This window comes from Sminthopsis crassicaudata, chromosome 6, assembly GCF_048593235.1.
Source record: "Sminthopsis crassicaudata isolate SCR6 chromosome 6, ASM4859323v1, whole genome shotgun sequence".
Taxonomy (NCBI): Eukaryota; Metazoa; Chordata; class Mammalia; order Dasyuromorphia; family Dasyuridae; genus Sminthopsis; species Sminthopsis crassicaudata.
The window spans coordinates 84,800,107-84,822,365 of NC_133622.1; the positions used below are offsets into that span (position 1 = coordinate 84,800,107).

Sequence of the window (22,259 nt, forward strand, 5' to 3'; positions counted from 1 at the left end):
CTTTTTCCCCCCAGAACTGTGATCTTGGGTTTCCCAAAGCCTAGTTTGCTCTGTGTGCCTCCTTCCAAGGGTTGCTTAATCTATAAAGTCTGCAGACCATCTCTTCTGCTTTTTACCGGGTTTAGAGACAGAGAAAGAGACCGTCTGGGATGGGGAGCGAGACACAGGTCCCAGTATCTTTCAGAATTCTCTACTTAGCAAAGCAGTTACAATTTTACAAAGACCAGGGAGGAGGGATGGAGGGAGGTTAAAAGATTTTTTCTTATCATAGTGCCTCTTTCAATCCTTTTTCTATTTAAGGAAGTAGAACCATGGGAAGATTTACCTAACTCGGGGGGAATAAAGCCTAAAAATTAAAATGGGATTCCAATCATAGGACGGGTGATGGATGAACTGAGATATTAAAGTATAGTCAGTAGAGAAGAGGCAAGGAAAAAAAGGAAAGAGGGAGAGGGGAGAGAGGAAAGGTCTTTTTTGACTCCAAGTTCAACACTATCTACTGTGCTACCTAGCTGCCCCTTTTATTTATTTATATTGCTATTTAATTAAAATTCCTTTGACGTCAATTCAGTACGGCTGACTGGTAAAAAATTAAACATAATGGCAGGGACTAATGAGCTACAGTTTAGTATAGTATAATTGAAAGGGAATTCTAATGTACAAAATACTTAGGTTGCCAGTAACTTAGGGGATGGGGAGGCTCAGAGAAAAGAGAGCCCATAGGCTATTACAAGTATCATGCTGCTTTGGCAATTACAGCATTATATTATAGTTTGAGAACTGGTAATGGCAAACTTTTTATTTTCCTCATTTCCTCCATTATCTCTTTTCTTGTGCAAAATCCCTTATTTCCTATTTAAAAAAATATCCTCAGCTCTTGATTTTTCTCTCTCATCAGTCCCCATAATTCATATGCATGGGTGTCCCCCATATATGTGGGGGTACCCCATAATTACACATATGCATTTATGTATTATTTACCTGGATCCATGCATGTGTATCTGTGTGTGTGTGTATCTATGCACATGTATGTAACTGTCTCTGTAGACTTCCTAATATCTCACCTGAACTATTATAGAACCATAGCACCAACTACTAGATATTTCTTCTCCTAGACAGTTCTCGGTACATCTAAAATAAAGCAAATTATGTTTTCTTCCTGCCAAACTCTGCATTTCCTCGAGGCACCTAAGTGGGCCTCGAGTCAAGACCTGAGGTCAAAATCAGTCTCAAATGCTTACTGTGACTTTAAACAAATTACTTAAATCCTGTTTGCCTCAGTTTTTCTATCAGTAAAAGAGAATGATAATAACAGCACCTACCTCCCCTGGCTGTTGGGAAGAATCCATTGAGATAATAATTATAAAACACTGGGCAAAGTGCCTAGCCCAGAGTAAACCCTATATAAATGTCAGATTTATATTTATATAATATTGTAATTATATTATGCTATACATTATAATTATATTTATGTTATAAGTAATAATTATGTTCTCCAAACTCCCCTATTTCTCTTGCAAATATCACTGTCCTTCCAGTTTCCCAACTTCTCAAACTCTCATTCTTTGACCCTGTCCTCCGTCAGCTCCATATACAATCAGTTGCCTAGACTTGTAGACTCCACAAAATCACCTATATTTGAAGCAAGCTGCCACCTTATTTCAGGTTTCCGGCACTGCTCTCCTCATAACCATCTCTAAATTGAATTCGCTGCTTCCAGCCCATCCTGCACACATTTGCCAAAATAATCTTCCTGGAGTCTATGCTTGCCCGTATCACTCCATCATTCAAAACTCTTCCGTGGCTCCCTAATGTTTTCAGGATAAAATACAAACTTTCCAGTTTGGTATTTAATACCCTTCATAATAAAATGATCATAATGACTAATATTTTCATGGTGCTTACCAGGTGCCACGTACTGTATGCACTTTTCACTTATTATTTTATTTGTTCCTCACCATCCTGGAAAGCAGGTTGCTATTATTATCCCCATTTTACAGATGGGAAAATTGAGGCAGGTTGCTATTATTATCCCCATTTTACAGATGGGAAAATTGAGGCAAACAGCAGTTAAATGACTTGCTCATAAAGGGAAGGTCACACACTTCAACCAATAGGCAAGCAACATATTTATTATTTAGTCTTTCACAACAGTCACATTAAATTCCAATGGCTTTCCAGGATGAAATATAAAACTCATAGTTCGGCTTTTATAGCCCTTGGCCAATCGGGCCCCTTCCTATACTTTCATATACTGACTTCCTTCCACACACTCTACCATCCATCTGCACTACCCTCCCTGTGCTTCCATCCCTGACCCTGAGCATTTTCCCCAATTCCTAGAACTCTCTGCTTCCTCATTTCCCCTTTCTAGCTTCATTCAAGTCTCAGCCCGCATCCCCAGTCTCCAAGAAGCCTTTCCCAGCCCCCTTCCCCCGGAGCCCCTCCAGTCTCCCCGGTTGGTGTCCTGTTTGTGCAGGCGGTCTGCATATTGTTTCTCCCACTAGACTGAAAAGGCAGGAACTGTATTTTGGCCTTTCTTGGTGTCCCCGGCCCTCCACATAACGCTGAATGCTGTAGACTTGTTGACCTGAAGGATCCCCACACTCCAGCTGTGGCCCGGCATCTAGTCACAATCACCTTGACAAGCTACTCCTTCATGTTCAGTCGCTTCCCTGCACTAATTCTCTTGGTTATGGAACACCTGGATGGGCTATTTCCGAGTCCATCCGGATCCCAGTCCTGGGGAATGACAATGAACATGGGTGGCCAGGGGAGGCAGGGGCAGGCTGTCCTGACTGTGGCCTTTGTGATGCCCTCACGCAGTGGTCCTCAGACTTTTTCCATAGGGGGCCAGTTCACTGTCCCTCAGACTGGGAGCGCCCCACACTCTGTCTCCGCCACCTCAGCCCCGTGCAGGAAGTGTGCGTTGCTAACTCGAGTTTAGGTCGAACATCACTTCGGGTCTGATTTAGCAATAGGCAGGCCGCATCTGGCCCGTGGGCCGTAGTTTGACAACCCCTGCCCTAATCCGTGGCCACACTTGCCACAAAGGGTCTCTAGACAGGTAACTATCAGATAGACTTGCTAACTGCTGTTTACCTTTTTTTTTTTTTTTTTTTTTTTTTTTTTTTAAATTAAAGCTTTTTATTTTCAAAACATATTCATGGATAACTTTTCAACAAACCTTGCATTTGTGACCTTGTGTTCCAAATTTCACTGTTCTTTTCCAATTAGATGCATGATTAGGGGAAACCTTTCAAAGACTTTGGCTGGCCGTCCACCCGTTCCCAAGTCCTTCTCCTAGCCCTTACCCGTTTCCCACACCCAGGGCCTAATTTTAAACAAATGTGTCACTGTCGGACAGCTGCGATGGCCACTTACACACTGGGTCGGGTCTGGGGCCGTAAATGTGCAATTTGCTCCACAGATCCTGCAGGTCTCTGTCCAACTCCGGACGCCGCAGCCGCCGAAGATGTTGAAGCAATGACAGTGGCAGCCAGAAGAGGGGGTGGAGGGAGAGGAGGGTTCATATTCTAGAATTGGGGAGGAAATACAGAAAAATCAAATTATTGAGGATGGGTAAAAGAAACATTTTGATGGAGCCCCAGATTCTTGAAGATGGATGAGTGGGGAAAAAGGAAACATTTTTATAGAGGCCTTCTCATGGGGCTGCTTCCTTACGAAGGGCTGACTGTACAGACCCGCTTTCCTATTGATCTCTTTTTTATTCTCCTTTAAGCCCCAGACGCCTTTTTAGCAAACAGGTAAGTAATCTCACTTCAGCAGGGGAAGAGTGAAAAAAATGAAAGGCCTACAGGCCATTTTGAAGGTAAACAGCATTCTGAAGTCAGCCCTCGGAGCAGAATCCCACTACCCTCCAAAGGGGCAGCTCTAATATCCCACTGCTTGATAGGACTTAATCCGTGATTGTTTCTGTAACCTGAAAAATTCCCTTTGATGCCTCCTGCACAATGAGCATAAATAATGGCAGGCCCCAGCCACTGGGCTATTGTTGCCACTTCTGATTATTCCTAACTTTGCCAGCTTTTGAAAACCGGCCCTATCAAGGTTGGTAATCTTTAACAAGTATACCAGTGAAAAGCTGTTGGTTCCTTTATGGGCACGGCCTAATGGGGGCCCAGGCTGCAGGATTCCAGTCCTTTTGAAAATCAATGGGGCAATTGTTACCTTCTGATCTATAAAACCCCAGATCATTCTTTAGGGTCTGTATAGTGACACTCCTGGGAAAGCGGGCTCACAAAGGCAGCCGGCCCGAAACATCTTTGAACCACTGGCCGGGTAAAAAAAAAATGATTCAAAGGAGAAGTAAAAGAAAATAAGGGGCTCAAGAAAGCATAAATTGGCTCCTATACATCAGCACGACTGTAAAAACAAACCATTAATTTCTAACCGCAGCTCACAAACAGCCATTTCATTTCCAGTGCTTGGAATCAAAATTTAAATTTCTTCAAGCAGTGACTTCACAGGCCTGTCGACGCACATGGTTCCTGGAAAAAAAGCTCGGGTTTCTAGACATACCCGCAACTGTTTCACACATTATTTTTAATTGCAAGCCAAAGTGACTTGGAGTGAGGACTCTCCCCCGGCAGCGCGGTGCCAGTCGTTACGAAGCACAAAATGAACAAAACAGATCCCGAGCAGAGCAGGGCTAAGGCGGCCGGGAAAGCGCCAGATCCGGCCCAGAATCTCCCAAAAACGGCTTCTCCCACTCTCTGCAGGCCCACCCTGAGTCACGCCTTTGGAATCCCGTTCTCTCCTGTAAGCCGCCTAAGGTCACGCTCCCACTCCATGGACTCCACAAAACGTGGGGGGAGGGAGGTAACCCCAGGAAAATGCTGAACATCTTCTCCATAGGGCTTGGGCAGTGCGAGGAAGGGGCGGGAAACGAGTCCCGACAGAACACTGATGATGTAAAAACTAAATATTAAATATTTTAAATTAAATTTATTTTTAATTTAATTTAAATAATTAAAAAACCTAAATATTTAGGAAAGAAGGCTGAATTTGGCCTTATTTGCTATCCCAGGTAATCTTGGGTTAAGTATTTTAATGTCTTGATTTTAGGGTTTTTTTCCATCTTTTGGGTCCCTGGGAGTTGGAAATCTGTAATTCTCTTATGATCTTATTTTCATTTGAATTTTTCAATTCCAAAGGGGAAGTCTCAAGTGGGGACAGAACCTGCTCTATATACGCAAATAATGACAGGTCAGCTAAGAGCTGGTTCTAAACTAGTGAAACCCAAGTCAAAACAGAGGCAGAATTCTATCTTAGGGCCAAAGTGAATGAAAATCATTGTGTTGTATGGAAATTTCATAAATCAATAATGCGGGTGGGAGACAGATGGACCTCTCAGGACTCTTCTCTCTCCGAGTTTTTCAGATTCTCTCCAACAGATGCGAGAACATGGAAGAAGCACACTGAATCATTTAGATCAAATGAATATATGGAAAGCAAACTCTAGGTGTACTGCACATAGGCAGACAGTGCCGGGATGGGGGGAGGCACGAGGACATTGCTCAGGAATTGTTCTGATAGGTTGGAAATTGGTCCCCAAGGATGCAACTACAGCAGTGCTCTTCTGTATCTGAATGCTTTATAAATTATTACTAACACTGGACTTTTCTGAGATGTGCAAAGGATGCTTTAGGGATATGGACAGAGATATAGCTAAACAGTTCAGGCTATTATTTGGAAGAGGAATAAGAATCATTCTCTGAGGTACCAAAGAGCAGAAAAAAAATATATATACACACACATATTTATATGTATATATATATTTTCATATATATATATATATATATAAACATATATAATGGATATATTATATATTAGGATAAGTGGAAAATATTATATATTAGGATATTATTATATCTTATATGTCAGGATAAATGGATATGTATAATATCCTATATTATATATTAGGATAAATTGAATATAAAGGAAGAAAATTATTTGTTTTCTTATTTTCAAAAAATTAAATAATGACTAGAGCTTTAAAAAAATTAGTGGAAAGAATTGTCTAGAAAAGTAGTGAACTCTCTATTATTGAAGGTATTTAAGCTAAGAGTAGTTGTCTGCCTGGTCACCTTTCTAGCACACAATAGAGAGAATTCTTGTATTGGGCAGAAAGCCAAAAGCTTAATTTTGAAGGTATCTTCCAATTTACAGATCTATGATCCTTTTAAATTAGGCAAATGCTTATTAAATGCGTATTATGTACTGGAGACACTAAGCCAAAAATTCATAAAGTCATGCCTTCAGATAGCTTATATTTCATTGGAGAGGTAGAGGTAAAACTATAAGTAAATACAAAGTAGTTATAAGGTAAAAACAAAGGATTTGATGGGGCAGGATTACCAAGTGGGATGGGAGTGAGGTAAAGAAAAGCAATTGGACTTAAGCAAGACAGGTATAGATACCTGAAGTCAGATTCTGGGTTAGTAGATGTTATAAAGGGACAGTAACTTGTTTTGTGAATGACCCTTGGCTAAACTCATAATCTGATGATATGGGAACTCACAAGGTAATACAGTAATACTGATCTTTAGATAATAACTACTCCCAAAGATCTGAGGGTCTTCACAAAGCATCCTACAATAGTGTACTGGCTTCCCCACAGTTAACCCAGAGCCCTCTCATTTTATAGATCCAAGCTATAAGTACCTTTTACCAACAATAAAAGGTTTTAAAACTTCCAAGGACCACTAATATGACATTGTGAAAGATGTCAAATTTCGTTAAGCATTTTTAATATAACATTGGGATTCCCAAATGCACCAATGGAGTCAGGATTTCAACCATGTGGGAATTCCCTTCAAGGCTACAGATCTCACTTGATGGCTATCATCAGTCCAGTGCCACCATTAAGAAGAACTTGAAAAGACTTCTAATACAACATTTTTTAAGCTGTCAAATTTTGTTAAACACATTTAACATAGTACTAACACAGCATAATAATAAATAACATTTAACATAATACCCAAATGTGTCAATGGAGCTGGAATTTCTTCCATATTGGAATTCCCTTCAAGGAAGCAGATCATCAGTTATTCATGATACTATCTTCAGTAATTCTTGTCTAAATTATCTCAAAACTTTGCCAGAGGGAGGTTCATTTGAGTTTTCCAATCAGCTTATCTCTCACTCATACTACATGGACAGACCATATTCTTTTGTGTTCACAATAACATCCTTTTATTCTAGATCTTTTTCATAATTCCTTGTTAATAAGGAATTATGTTTGCGGCAGTCTGTCCCACTCACCATGAAGTACAGGCTGAGTCTGCTTCCTGAGGACCATTTTAAATAGCCAGATGTCTATCACTACTAGGATAGCCTTGATGAATTTGGTGAATGTTTCTTTGGCTGTTGTTGTTCAGTTGTGTCTGACTCTGTGACCCTATTTGGGGTTTTCTTGGCAAAGATACAGGAATAGTTTGCCATTTCTTTCTCCAGCTCATTTTACAGATGAGGAAAACTCAGGCAAATGGGGTTAAGTGGCTTTCCCAGGGTGACATATTAGTGTCTGGGGCTATATTTGAACTTAGGTTTTTCTGATTTCAGGTCCAATACTTTCTCTAGTTTCCACCTAAGTGCCCCTTCTTTGGTCATGGAAACTTATGAAACAAATTTTATCTAGAGATTCAAATAAAGGCACAGGTGAAAAAAGCCTTTTGAAAACATCACTTCTCTAATAAATAGATTGTCCTATTAATGGAGAGAAGCTTGAGAAATTATCTGCCATGGAGATTCTGGTCCCATAAAACCCACTAATTTACTGGTCCAGCAAAATCTATTAATAAGAAATGTTGACAATTTTCCTTGGTGTCTACTTGAAAGGAACCTATATGGGGATGCTCTCATAACCATCTCCTATACATAAAAAATATATATATATATATGCTCAGATTCTGAAAAAACACTAGAAATAATTTTCAGCCCACATTTTGATCTTGGAATCTGCTGTCTAGAAGGCTGCAAAAGAAGTAAATATCTTTCTTTAAGACTTTCACTGTGCATAGCATCACAGATGCAAAATCCAATTCCAGTTGAATAACAATCCCCTTTACATCTTCCACTAATGGAAAACTAGTAGTCTTTGAAGACCTCAAGTGAAGAAAAGCAAACTATTTTAAAAGCATCAACATGGGGCAGTGGCTAGAGCACCAGGTCAGAGTCAGAAAGTCATGAATTCAAATTCAATCTCCGATACTTACTAGCTATGTGACTTTAAGCAAGTCTCCTAACCTAAGTCTGCCTCTGTTTTCTCGTAAAATGAGAATAAGAATAGCATCTATTCAGGGTTATTGTGAGGACAAAATGAAATTTCTGTAAAGCACTTTGCAAACCCTAAAGTGTTATGTATAAGTGCTAGCTATAAAACTCTTAAGTCTAGAGAGACCTTTCCTATTCTAAATATATCACACCTGATTGCATTAACATGTGATATCCAGGGTTAATGAAACTTGGATTGTTCCAGTGCAATCCAAAATGTTTATGTGAAGTTTTCAAAAACCCTGACTTCCAGCCATCTGTCCCCCCTGAGATAACGTCAGGCACATGTGTCTACTCTCCCAGCCAAATTGAATTTGGTGTTTCACTGACTGTGATTGGCACGGCACTCACACTAAGTCATAAACTCTCTTTTTACCTGGCCAGCATGCAGACTTGAGGAGCTAATCCTTAGAGGAAATGGTCTGCTGTAAACCGATTTCTCGAACCCACTTGGGCTGGGACTTTACTCTCACTAATCTATCCTAGGGTGAACTCATGGTTACAAGTGGCTTGACATATATTCCATTTTTAGATTTTAATTTTAATGTTTGGGAATTGAAGCTTGGCCACCTTTGTGCTTTTTCCGTTAATTAATTATTCCAAGATCAAAAAGTCACAATCTTTTTTTCTCTCCCTTTAGGAAATGAAATTAGTATTTTCCATGTGATGGGCCACAGAGACGGCAATCCGCCGGAGGGTGGAGGCAGAGGTTGCAGGGGAAAGAAGGATGGCAGATGAGTTTTTTGTTCTCCCCTCCTCCATGCTAGGAAATCAGGAGGTTTTTCATGGAATTTATCTCTGGACAAAATATCCTTTGCGACCCCATTTTCATGGGAATCGTGTCTCATTCAATGTCAATTGTACTTCACATTTTTCCCAAAGGAACGAAAAGCATAACCACATTTCCTTTACCAAGTAGCCGTCTTATAAACAACTCTAGCTGTAAGATGCCCAGAGAATTTCCTGAAGTTTCTTTTTCACATCTAATCAGAGCAAACTTCCTTTTTTTTTTGAATAGAAGAATGCTTAATTTATCCCTCTGAGAGTTAAAAACAAATATGATGATTATCTCAGGGCCAATTGTTAACTTTCACCCCTTGCACAATGAACAATTGATTCTCCTCAGCTTTCTGAGACCCTGACAGCGGCTTCCTATTATTTCAAGAAATTAAGATGCTGCCAATTATTTGTTTTCTAAAGCTGTACTTGCTTGTTTTTCACTACTTAGGATTTTTTCTCCTCCCCATCTCTCCATCCCCCTCATTCCTTCCCTTTCCTCCCCTCTATTTCTTTCTCACTCAAACAATCAGGACTGATCAGCGATCTATGTGTGAATGTCACTTTCAACAACGGCAATCCTACCCCATTTGGGTCTGTCTGTCCCTATATACCAATCACTGTTATTGAATTGATTTTGTAGAAATATTTTTCACTGTAACAAAGGAGAGTTTGGGGGGTGGGATTTGGGGGGAGGGAGAGGCTAAGGGAAAATAAAGGTGGCCTAAAAAAAGCAAGGAAACTAGGAAGTTTTGCTAGGAAGTTTTAATGTATCCAAACCTAATCTGCCTTTCTCTTAACTTCCAAATACGGCTCCTAATTCTACCCTTTGGGGCCTAACCTATCCCCTCAAAGAGACAATATTCTACTTTTGTCCTTGTGCAAACATACCTATTGTATCTAGCAAAACAGGCCTGATACTTTCCCCAGATAATAGCCCTTCATGTACTTGAAGACAGTTACCAAGATCGTGCTAAGTCTTTATTTCTCCAAACTAAACACCCCCAGTCCTTTCAACTAATCCTGATGGAGCGTATTGAGTAACTTGCCCATCCCGGCCTCCTTCAACAAAGCTATTATAGGGCACAGTGCCATTCCTGTAAGCCCTGCAAAGGAGAATAAGATTCAGTATTTCCCAGGTGGGCGAGGCATTTGTGTGCCCCAGGCAAGGGCTGGAAAGTGAGTCATGCTCACATTGCTGTCCTCCGAGTTAGAATTTAGATTAAATGTGACTATGACTTGTCACAACATCTAGGGGGCTCATCGGTGCAGTGAGCTAGAGAAGAGAATGGTAAATCACTCAAAATATTCGCCAAGAAAGCTCCAAATGGGGTCAGGAAGATTAGTCTCTGCTAGTCTCCTCTGCTTATCTACAATAAACCACAGAATAGCTAGGGATTTTTTTTTTTTAATCTGAGACCATCAGACTGTAAGCTCCACGAGGGCAACTGAAATGACTGAACAACCACCACCAGGTGTTTGAGGAATAACTTGTTTTTATTTTCACCTTTGCATTCTCAGTACAATATAATAGGTGCTAAATAAATGCTTGTCATTAAAATGAGACAGCTTTATACCGCGCCCTTTGGCTCAAGTCTGGACTCAAGTCTCACATCTGGTATACTCCTTGGATGGTACTGATTCCCTTCTTTAAGACGGATCTTTGAGATGCTAAAGCTGCCACCGCATGACAACATGGAGATTCTGGCTTCAGACACTGGCTGCCTCCGTGTCCTCATCTCTAAAATGGGGATAATAATAGCATCTACCTCCCAAGGTTTGTGCAAAGATCAAATGAAATAAATAATTGTAAAGTATGTAGCCCAGTGCCCGACAATAAATACTACGCAAACTTGGCTATTATTATAAATATCAGGGAAAGTGATGATCTGCACTAGTAGTTGGAGTTTGGGGCACCCTTTATCAATAAAGTCAGAGATCTATTCCTTATCCTATCATTATTATTGTTGTTGTTGTTATAACTATTATTTATATTAACACATAACCACATATAATATGAATATTATTTATTATTATATTAATCATTATAATGACTATTATTAACATAATTGTATATTCATCATCATCATCATGGTATAGAGATGATCCTTAGCTATCTGAGGTCCATTTTCTAAGTACTGCCAACTACAATCCTGGTAACCTTCCTAACTTACCCATGATTAATCTCAACTCTTATGGTCTAGTAAGAAAGATTAAACACATACTCTTCTACCTACCACAAACCACATAATGTGAATATACATGTATTTTTTTCTGAAACTGTAAGCTTCATGAAGGTAACATTGTCTAAATTATACTTCTCTTCCAATGTTTGCCTGTAGCAGATGCTTAAAAATTCACTCAATGCACTGATGGATGGATAAAGTTAGTACAGACAAGAAAGGGATCCATTCTAGCTGGGGACATCAAGAAAGGTTTCTTGAATGAGAAGGTCATGGTGAATGAATGCAAAAAGGTATTCAGAATAAAGCCTGCCTAGGATGTGACATCTGAGGAAAAGTCCCTTTTGGCTGGACTATAAGATGTGCTTAGTATCATGATATTATTATTGTATATCCTAGCACAGCATATATGTTATTAGGCATAAGCTTGTTTAGTATTAAAAGGGAGGGTGAAAAATTGGCACATGTCATGAGGGACTTTTTGAGTTTATTTGCAAAACTGGCAGAAATAACACTCTAGATGACTAACTGTAGATGAAAGATACGGCTGGTGAGATTTCCACCCAGAGGAACAAGCATCAATAATAAACTAGGGTTGCTGAGAGGCTGGGAGAACCAAACTGATGCCGACAGATGGGTTCAATAAACAGCTAAGGACAAACTCATCAAGAAGGAGAGGAATGTAGGATACTTACTGCAAGAGCAGCTTGGTAGGGAACATCTGATGGGAAGGTGAATGAAGGTCCCGTTGTGACTGGGCTGCTTGGAGGAGGGGTCACAATTAGCCCAGTAGTACTGATGTGAACCTGTCAAAAGAACAGAAAAAAATCTATATTAATAGGGTTATTGTACATTAATATATTAAAAGTTGGTTAAACCATGGGTGAATTTAATGAATGATGAGTCTGTAAAGAAAAAGCAGCACAGTAACGGTGGAACTGAATTTGCAGTCAAATCCCAGGTAGGCTACCTATTGACTTATGAAATACTGAGTCATATTACATCTTTCGGTAGGCCAGTTTCTTCATCCATAAAAAGAAAGAGTTAGGCTAGATCAGAATTTCTTAAACTGCGGTTTGCAATCCCATATTGGGTCATGTAAATTAATATGGGGGATCACAATTATGATTTATTATCAGTAAATGTTTGATTTGTAGATCTATTGGGGTTATGAGTGGAAAAAAGTTTAAGAAGCCCTGGACTAAATGGCCCCTGAAATCTCAATATGATCCTGTACTGTGAACAAGCACTGTCTTAGCTCAACCTCCAGAAAAAGTCAGTATGTATTTTCATTTTCTTTGTGCTAACCAGTAAAAGGTAGGAGACACGGCTCCCAGCGTGCCAAATAAACTAGGCCCCTGGCTTTCACAATACAGGGATCTGACACCTTCGTTCTTTCCAGACGATGCTCTTCGTGGGGTGAAGCTCTATTCAATAACCTTTGGAAACATCTCCATGTCCAGTCATTTGCACAAGAGCTTCTTCTTCAAACCTTGTCAAAGATTCAGTTTCCAGGGGCTATCACTAAGTAAAATCTGGGTTTAATTCACTCTTTGACAATCACTTCTCTCACCCTCCACCCCACCTGTGATTAAGAGGCAGTCACCTCAACATGTCTCCAGAGGGTCAACTTATCAAGGCCTTAAGGAGACAATGTCAAGCCAAATTAGCTGTTTTCAAAGGTTCCTTGTCAGCGCCATGGATACAAGCAGAAATATTCACTCCAAGGTCTAACGCTTAGATACTTGATCAATCCCACTCAGGTTGTAGATCACAATCTGATACCTTGAAGCTGGGGAAGGTGTTTAGTCCTTTTCTCCTTAAATAAAAAGGCCCTTCTCCAGCCACTCTCCTAGATGGAATAAGGAATACAGTTTGTTTCTGAGCATTCCAACAGGTTGTTCCCTTATAGCAGAATGATCTACTCTCCTTAACTCTGCTTCTCACAGAGGTAAAAAATATGGATGCACATTATCACTGCTAGTGCTATCACATGAGATTGTATTTATTAAAGCACTTAGTACGGTGCCTGGCACTTAGTAGGCACTTAATAAATGCTTATTATTCCCTTCTCCCCCTAACTATTTAATATAGTACCAGAAATCCTAACTGTAGCCATTGGATAAGTAAAAGACACTGAGAGAATAAATACAGGCAAAGAAGAAATGAAACTATCACTTTTTGCAGATGATATGATGGACTATATCTTAGGAATTCTCAATCTAGAATCCATGAACTTGCTTTAAAAATATCTATTTTGAAACTAATTAGCTACCTTTGAAATCCTATGCATTTTTTGGTAGTGGCTAGAATTGTGTCCATCAATTGGAGAATGGTTGGGTAAATTATGGTATATGACTGTTATGGAATATTATTGTTCTGTAAGAAATGATCAGCAGGAGGAATGCAGAGAGGCTTGGAGAGACTTAACATCAACTGGTGATGAGTGAAAGTAGCAGAACTAAGAGATCATTATACACTTCAACTATGATACTGTAGGAGGATGTATTCTGATGGAAGTAGATGTCTTCCAACATAGAGAAGAGCTAATCCAATTCCAATTGATCAATGATGGACAGAATCGGCTACACCCAGAGAAGGAACACTGGGAAATGAGTGTAAACTGTTGGCATTTTTTTTGTTTTTCTCCCCAGGCTATTTTTACCTTCTGAATCCAATTCTTCCTTTGCAACAACAACAACAACAAAATTCGGTTTTGCACATATATATTGTACCTAGGATATACTATAACATATTTAATATGTATGGGAATGCCTGCCATCTAGAGGAGGGGGAGGAGGGAAGGAGGGGAAAAATTCGGAACAGAAGGGAGTACAAGGGATAATGTAAAAAATTGCCTATGCATATGTACTGTCAAAAAATGTTATAATTATAAAATTAATAAGAAAAAAAGAAAAAAAAAAGAAATCCTATGCATTTTACTTTTGCATTAGAAACCTTATTTTGAGAAAGGATTCCAGATTGTCAAATGGGGTCCATTTCTGAAAAATGGTCAAAACCCCCTGATCTATCTAGAGAACAAACCCAAAGGAATCATCACAAAATTAACTATAATTAGCAACAATTAACTAAAAAATAACATCAATAAAAATTACAGGATGTATAATAAATCCACATGAATCATTAGTATTTTTGTATATCACCAAGAATACTAGCAGGAAGAGACAGAGAAATCCCACTCAAAATAACTACAGAATATATAAAATATTTGGGAGACTTTCTACCAAGGAACACATGCAAACAATATGGATGCATTTTTAAAACTGTCTTTACACAAATGAAACTGAACTCTCTCAGAGTCCTCTCAGAGTCCCACCTCTTATGGGAAGCCTTCCCTGATCCTTCTTGTTATTACTTTCTCCTCTCTCAAATGACCTTTTTATGTACTTATTTGTGTTCCCCTTAATGCAAATTCCTTTCAAAGGAGTATAGAGTTGAAGGAACCCCTCAGAGGTCATCCAGTTCAAACTTCTCATTGGGGAAACTCAAGAAAAATTGTTCAAGAAAATCAAGTAAGTTGCTTAAAGATACATAGCTTATAAACTTCAGTGCTGAACTTTGGATCAAAGTTCCAGACTCACCTTTGTGTCTTTGGGTCTCTACAACTTAGTAAGGTGTCTTATGTTCAATAAGCTCATCAAACTGAATTTGATGAATTTCTTCCCCCAAGGGAAATTCTACTAAAACACAGTTTTCATAGGCAAGGTAAATAATCTACAAGGGAAAAGAAAAAAGACTATTGGATAAAAGAGTTGGTCCTGTAACTAAGCTCACAGTTATTTCTTTTGCTTTCCAACATTCTGGGCTATCAATTCCGATATAACAGCCACAGTGGAAGCAACAACAGAAGCAGCATCAGGAGCAGCTCACATCAATGCAGAAGTTTAAGCCATTAAGGCTTAAAACTTAAACATCACTAAGATTTGTGGGGCATTCCTGTATAGGATTTTAAAGCTGAAACGTGTAGATTTACCATCAATGCAGAAAATTCCATCACTGCAAGTGGATTTAGTGATACTATCTAGACACTCTAAAGAACAGCTAAAATTAAATATCTTCTACTGCACTATTAAGTACTTCTGAGGGAATGTAAGATTTCCAACTATTCCCACGTTCTTGGTAAAGACACACACATATAATGTATGGCCATTTAGCTTTTCCTGGAAAGCACATTTTGTGAACTATTTCCCTTTCAAAGACTGAGCACAATGGTTTTCCACTTACTAACTGGAAACATTTTCACTCATTCATTTATCCATTCTTCCTTCCTTCCCTTATTCCTTCCATTTTTCTTTCCTTCCCACTAAAATTGCACTAAGACTTTTGGGACATCTAATATAGAGGAATGAAGCCATGTTTACTGTAGGGATAAATGAGAACAGGTGTTGACCAGGAAGGCCAAAATGCAGCGAATGCTGTTAATTGTAGGTTCTGGACCAGAGCCCAAACAGCTGTGCATCACTCTGGACCCTAGACTCTCCCCCAGGACCTATTAATAAACAACCAGGAATATACTGGCATTGGCTTTGCCATTTATTACCTGTTTGACCTTGAGCAAATCACTTCAATTATTCATTTGTAAAATTAGAATGTTGGAATAGATCAGTTCTTAATCTGGGATCCATGAATTTTTCCCCAGTCTTTTGATAATTGTATTTCACTATAACTGGTTTTCCTTTATGATCCTATTCACATTATTCATAAATTTAAAAGCATTATTCTGCAAAAGCACTATTCTGTAGGCTCCCTTAACTGTCCAAAAGGAACTCTGACACCCCCAAAATTAAGACCCTCTGGACTCTTAACAGTCATTAAGTCCAAAACCTAATTATTGGAAAAGTGGTAGACCAATGATTTGGAAGGAAGGAGGCAAGTATTTTATTAAAAGTATCTACTGTATGCCAGATACTGCGCTTTGCATATATTATCTCCTTTAATCCTGTAATAAAGAGAAAGAATGTGGGCTGAAAATAATTAAAAATTTAAAATTATTGATATTTTTAGTTTTATAACACTTTCATCCAAATATATCCCCTAGTCAGAGAGACAGCTTTTGTTATAAATAAAAAAGGTGAGGGAAAGGGAGGAGATGTGGATCTATTCTGCAAAACTAGCCAACCAACACATCAACCCAATTAATATTATTAAATAATTAATTTTATTTAATATTTATTTAATATTATTATTAATTAATTAATTATTAAATAATTAAAATTTTAAAATTATTGATATTTTTAGTTTTATAACACTTTCATCCAAATATATCCCCTAGTCAGAGAGACAGCTTTTGTTATAAATAAAAAAGGTGAGGGAAAGGGAGGAGATGTGGATCTATTCTGCAAAACTAACCAACACATCAACCCAATTAATATTATTATTCTTGGGAAAGAAAGTGTTGACCTTCTGCTCCGCCCGTTTCTTTTTCCTGGTGCCACAGATTAGAGTGATTAGTCCAGTTCAACATAAAAGGGTGACTGAAAGAGGAAGAAGGAGGCCTCTGTGTTCCCTGAGGCCACTGAAAATATCCTCAATCCTAATAAGCCTAATATTAATGACTCCTCTGGCTGGCTGAGGTCAAGGTCAATCATTGGTGGGGGAGCTTCATGTACAGAGGAGATAATCGAACAGGGGGAAAGTACTGATCATGGGTTTCCATGGAAATAGCATGAGTGCTGGACTTATTTACTTTGAGAAAACACAGGTTTGAGTGTCAGTGCTGCTCTCTACCAGGGGTATGGCCTTCTACAAATCACATAATCTCTGCATCTGTAAAAGGAAAAGGACATCTCACTGTTGTGAGGATGCTTTACAAATTTTATTTTTAAATAAAGTATCATGTGTGATTTTAATTTTTTAATTTAATTTTAATCAATAAACATTTAAATTAAATTTGTAAAATTTAATTTAAATTTAAAATTTAAAGTATCATGTATGAGCTGCCACCTTGGGGTTTTGACCTAGAAGGAATCTTCTTTATTAAAATACCTTTTTTGCAGTAAAATAGCATTAGCAGAGTGCAGTAATCTGTCAACATTAGTCACCTGGTAAGGCGCAGATAGATCCAGGATCAGATTCAGGTCTTTGGATTCCAAATTTTTGCGCTGTGTTGCTATGATTATCTGTTATCACAGGTTTATCACAGAATCATAAAATTATAGGCCCAGGAGGTGCTTTGGAGATAATTTAATGCAACCTCTGGTATAAACAGCTTGTCCTGTTCTGGTGACTCACCTGGATGATACCTTTTATAAACAGATTTATTTATGTTTTTGGAATTTATCTTTCACTGAACGGTAGCCAAGCGCAACAGCCTCCAAGAACATGGAGAAAAACGAATCATTCATGCAAAAACTTTAAAATAAACACCAGAAGCAATCAATAAGACACTAGAACAAAGAAACAGAGAAGTGTGCATTTACTACGCCTTCAAGGGCCCCCACTCAAGAAGCACGGTGCCATGAAGGGAATTCTAGATTTGGGGTCAGGAAGACCTAGGTTAAAGGTGTGACCGTGGCCTTCTGGCCAGGTCTCATTGATAAAATAGGGATTTTACTATGTGTTCTTATACTTTCCTCACAAGGCCGCTGTAAGACGCGGATGAAATCATGTGTTTAAAGCAGTTAGCAGACCTTAAAAATGCTACATCAACATCAGTTGTCACTTATTTAGGAGGCCAGCAGAGCGGCTAAAAATGACGTCAATGGGATAAACAGCACCCTCGTGGGGAGTCTCTGGAGGCAATGTGATCATTTCCATGAAATCCCACGTAATTTCTAACTTGGCTCACAGATTTAGAATTATCTGGCCCAACCCAGCCTCATTTTACAGATAGGGGAGTTTACTCCCAGGGAGGGAATGTGATTGCATGCCTTCAAGGTCTCTAGACAGCATGTGGTCATGGAAAAAAAATGAGAGAGAGATAGCAGTTTATTCAACAACAGCCACGCCAAGTCCTTCGTGGAAACAGGGAAGTGATGGCCAATAGATCATGGTTTAGTATTTCAAGGATATGTGGTTTTATTGCTACACGTACTCCACTCCACTGACCCAGAATGCACCACAGGACACAGTTGGCTGTGGCCAAAATATCTGTCACCCTAACATGGTGATAGCTTTTCTTACTTAATAAGTCTAGTTAGAATAGGACCTCAGGAGAATAAAAATAATAAAACACTCCACAATCATACTTTCTTTCATCTCACAGGAAAGTTATATGAATTAATATCTAATAATTAGTACTCCCATTTCTCATGCTGTAAGATGGGGAAAATATACGAATGAAAATTGCTCATTCATTATTATCTGAGTTTTGGGGTTTTTCATACCACAAATGTTCCTTTGAACAACTTGGGGAAGGGGAGTTTCTCACCCCGCCTATGTCCAAAGGGGCGGAGGTTGCTGTGATAAATTTCCAGTGTTTTAAGGAAAGACAATGCTAGACCTTTTCCGGGGTCAGAGGGTGGTGGTCGTCTTTAACATGGTAATGAATTACTTTTGTATCTGAGGTGCCAGCCTGGGAAAGAGGTAGATGGTGATTCATGGGGCTGGGCTAAGGGGGCTGTGTGAAGAGAGAGAGAAAACCACATGAGATGGTTAGAAGGGAATGGGCCCACCTTCCACACAAAATTCTGACCTTTTCTACCTGCCAGGCCCTTCTACGAGGGGGTCAGAAGAACTGAGCTCTGGAGTCCTGGGATGCTATGAGCATCGCCACTGTGAGACAGATTCTATCAGTCGTGAGCTGGAGGCAGACGTCTTACACATCTGCTCTTACCACTGTAGAAATATGCCACAGAGTAATAACTACTAATATTTAAATAAACTAATAACTGTTAAGGACTAGCACAACGCCCGGCATACAGCAGGCGTTTAAAGAATACTGACATGATCAGGCATTGTGGACACAGATCTAGATACACCTCAAACTCCAGGATAAAAATACAACAACAGCTCACGTGTACATGGCATCAGACAGCGCAGGGCTTCCCTCACAATAATGCTACAAGGCTGGCGCTGTGACCATTAGGAAGAATTACTTTCATTTCTACTTTACACGTAAGGAGATTGAAACTCATTTGTCCAAAGTCATGTAGCTAATAAGTAGCAAAACTGGGATTCGAACTCAAATCTCTCTGTGTATGTATGTAAATGTGCACACACACACACACATATACATTTATATAAATAACCTATGTGTGCATACATGTGCATATATACATGTATATAAATGTCACATTATATATATATATGTCTTTTGTTTTTACACTATCTTCATTTATAAATATATCCCTCCCTGCTTCCCTACCCAGCAAGCCATTTTTTAGAACAAAGATTAAAAAAGAAAGACACTGGCCTAGGGTTGCCTCTTTCCATACAGGAAGACATTCAACAATACTAAACAACTCATTAATTGGATCAGAGAGTGTATGGAAAATGTATACCCAGAGTCCCCCACTTCTTCAAAGATGGGAGGGAAGGGATTTTTTGTTTTGTTTTGTTTTTCCATTCTCTAATAAATTTATTTAATACACATTGCTTTATGAATCATGTTGGGAGAGAAAAATCAGAGCAAAAGGGATAATCCACGGGAGAGAGGAAAAAAAAACAGAAAAAAGAAATGAACATAGCATGGGTTGATTTACATTCAGTCTCTTTAGATCTTTCTCTGGACGCAGATGCATTTTCTGTCCAAAGTCTATTGGGATTGCTTTGGATCACAACCACTGAGAAGAACCAAGCCTTTCATAGTAAACTGTCGCACTTTCTTGCTGTTATTGTGTACAATGTATTCCTGGTTCTGCTTGTTTCACTCAGCATCAGTTCACATAAATCCCTCCAGGCCTTTCTATAATCATCTTATTCATCATTTTTAACAGAACAATAACATTCCATGACTTACACGTACCACATTGTTCCGTTATTCTCCAACTGATGGGCATCTACTCATTTTTCCTCTTTTCCACCACAAAAAGAGCTGCTACAAACATTTTTGCACAAGTGGGGCCTTTTCCCTCCTTTATGATTTCCTTGGGATACAGACCCAATAATGGCACTGCTGAGTCAAAGAACAGATGGGAGGGAAATTAATTTTCTCTTCTGTTCTCTGGGGCTGAGCTTATTTATTCTAATGGTAGACATACAGGATTTTTTTTTTGCTGTAGTTTCTCTTATAAATTCCTCCAAATCCAGACTTCTTTCTCCCCCCTCTTCATCACAATTCGGAATGGTAGTGAGCCCACCCGCCAAGTGAAAGCTGTTTCAACTGAGTAAGTACTGCCATGGGCGACCCAGCAGTGGCTCCGTGCTCAGTCCGAGGTCCCTGGCCTGAAAACATGGTCTTATTGAGGCAGTGTCATGACCAAGCCCTGGATCCATCACCTGAGGCTCAAGGCTATTCAGTGGACACTGGCCTAGGGTTGCCTCTTTCCATACAGAGAGATGGCAGCATTTCCAGCCTACCAGGCTCGACAGAGTGGGCAGGCCTGGGAAAGCTCAGACTTCAGAGAAGGATCTTGTCCTTGAGGCTGCCCCTAATGAAAGCAAAGGCAGCCGGGAGCAGTGGGAAGGGATGAATGGTTGGACCAAAGTGCAGAAGCAGCCTTGTTTCCCGACCTACTTGAAACAAAACAAAAATAACTCTCCGTTTGACAGGCTCCGCTCCCAGACTGTGTCAGACAAGCTCACACCTGATCTCTGAGATCAATGGGGAAGCTGCAGAAGCTAAGTTTATCCTCCGTGAGCTCACCTTCAATCATCCTCTTGTGCCCAAACAACTCCTTTTTCAATACAACTGCACGTTCTAGGTTACTGCTTTTGATAACACTGGAGGGAAAAAAGACTTTTTCTGTTCTCCTTTCTTCTGTGCAAACGGATAGGTTGTAATACATCAATGGAACTTGCTCTGTCTGCATCTTGGTTCTGCTGAAGTATTTTCTTAACACTGACATTTCAAGATAATATATTATATTGGATTATTTGCCATCTAGGGGAGGGAGTGGGGGAAGGAGGAGAAAATGTGGAACACAAGGCTATGCAAGGGAATGTTGAAAATTTATCTGTGCATCTCTTTTGAAAATAAAAAGCTTTTAATTTAAATAATAATAATAAAAAGAATGTATCATGCTAATTACTGACATGACTGAAACTTATGGAAAAGCTAGCACAAGTTACAACTGGATGATCTGCATCTTTTATATCAAGCCATGTTCATCTTCTCCTTAAAAAAAATTAGTCCCAAATTCTAATTTCATAAGTCATGGCCAGATTAATACCACCTAGTTCTAATCGCCTTACAATGTCATAGAATTTCTCAATATAGTTATAATGACTTGTGTATAAATTTGTAGGACATTTTAGTTATTTTGGATATACACTTTACTGGAGTATGGTCACCAGGATGGCCTGTCTGTCTCTGCCAGCAAAATACTGAGAATATAATAGGTGCTTCATAAACTTTGTTGAATGAATGAATCCAAACATATATATTTCTTTTCATTAAATATTTTATATCAGTTTTGTCCTGTTCCCACTAAATTCTTCCCTCTGTATAAAGAAGACTGGCTTGTTTTTTTTAACTTCCTTTGCATCATGGATGGATCCCCTCAGCGATCTGGCGAAGCCTATGGATTCCTTTTGAAAAATGTATAATAAAATATGCAAGATTATGCAGGAAACCAATTATATTGAAGTAAAGAATATATTTTTTCTCAACAGTTCCTTTAAAATCTATCCAAGAACCTCCAAAGCGGAACCTCAAGTAGGCATTCCATAAAACAAACTGTACACAGTGCACTTAGTAGGAGCTTTATAAATGTTTTCTAAATTGAATGAGTGACTTAGAAATGCCTTACTGATTGGATGAAAATAAAGCCTTACCAAAAAATCCATCAAGAGGCAGTCATGAATAGAAGTCCAACCTCAGAGTTAGGAAGACTTGGATTAAAATGATCTATGGACATGAAACTTAGCCTCTCGGTGCCC

At 39.1% G+C, this 22,259-nt stretch overlaps 1 protein-coding gene across 2 annotated transcripts in view; it reads right to left on the reverse strand.

Annotated features, from left to right (window-relative positions):
- Positions 1–22,259, reverse strand: part of SH3RF1 (SH3 domain containing ring finger 1) — a 197,612-nt gene that overhangs the window by 29,762 nt on the left and 145,591 nt on the right. For both annotated transcript variants that reach the window (XM_074274093.1, XM_074274092.1), the window contains exons 6-7: positions 11,954–12,064; positions 3,385–3,536 (exon numbers count right to left, since the gene is read on the reverse strand). In XM_074274093.1, coding sequence (XP_074130194.1) covers positions 3,385–3,536; positions 11,954–12,064 — 263 coding nt within the window. The remainder of the gene's footprint in view (positions 1–3,384; positions 3,537–11,953; positions 12,065–22,259) is intronic.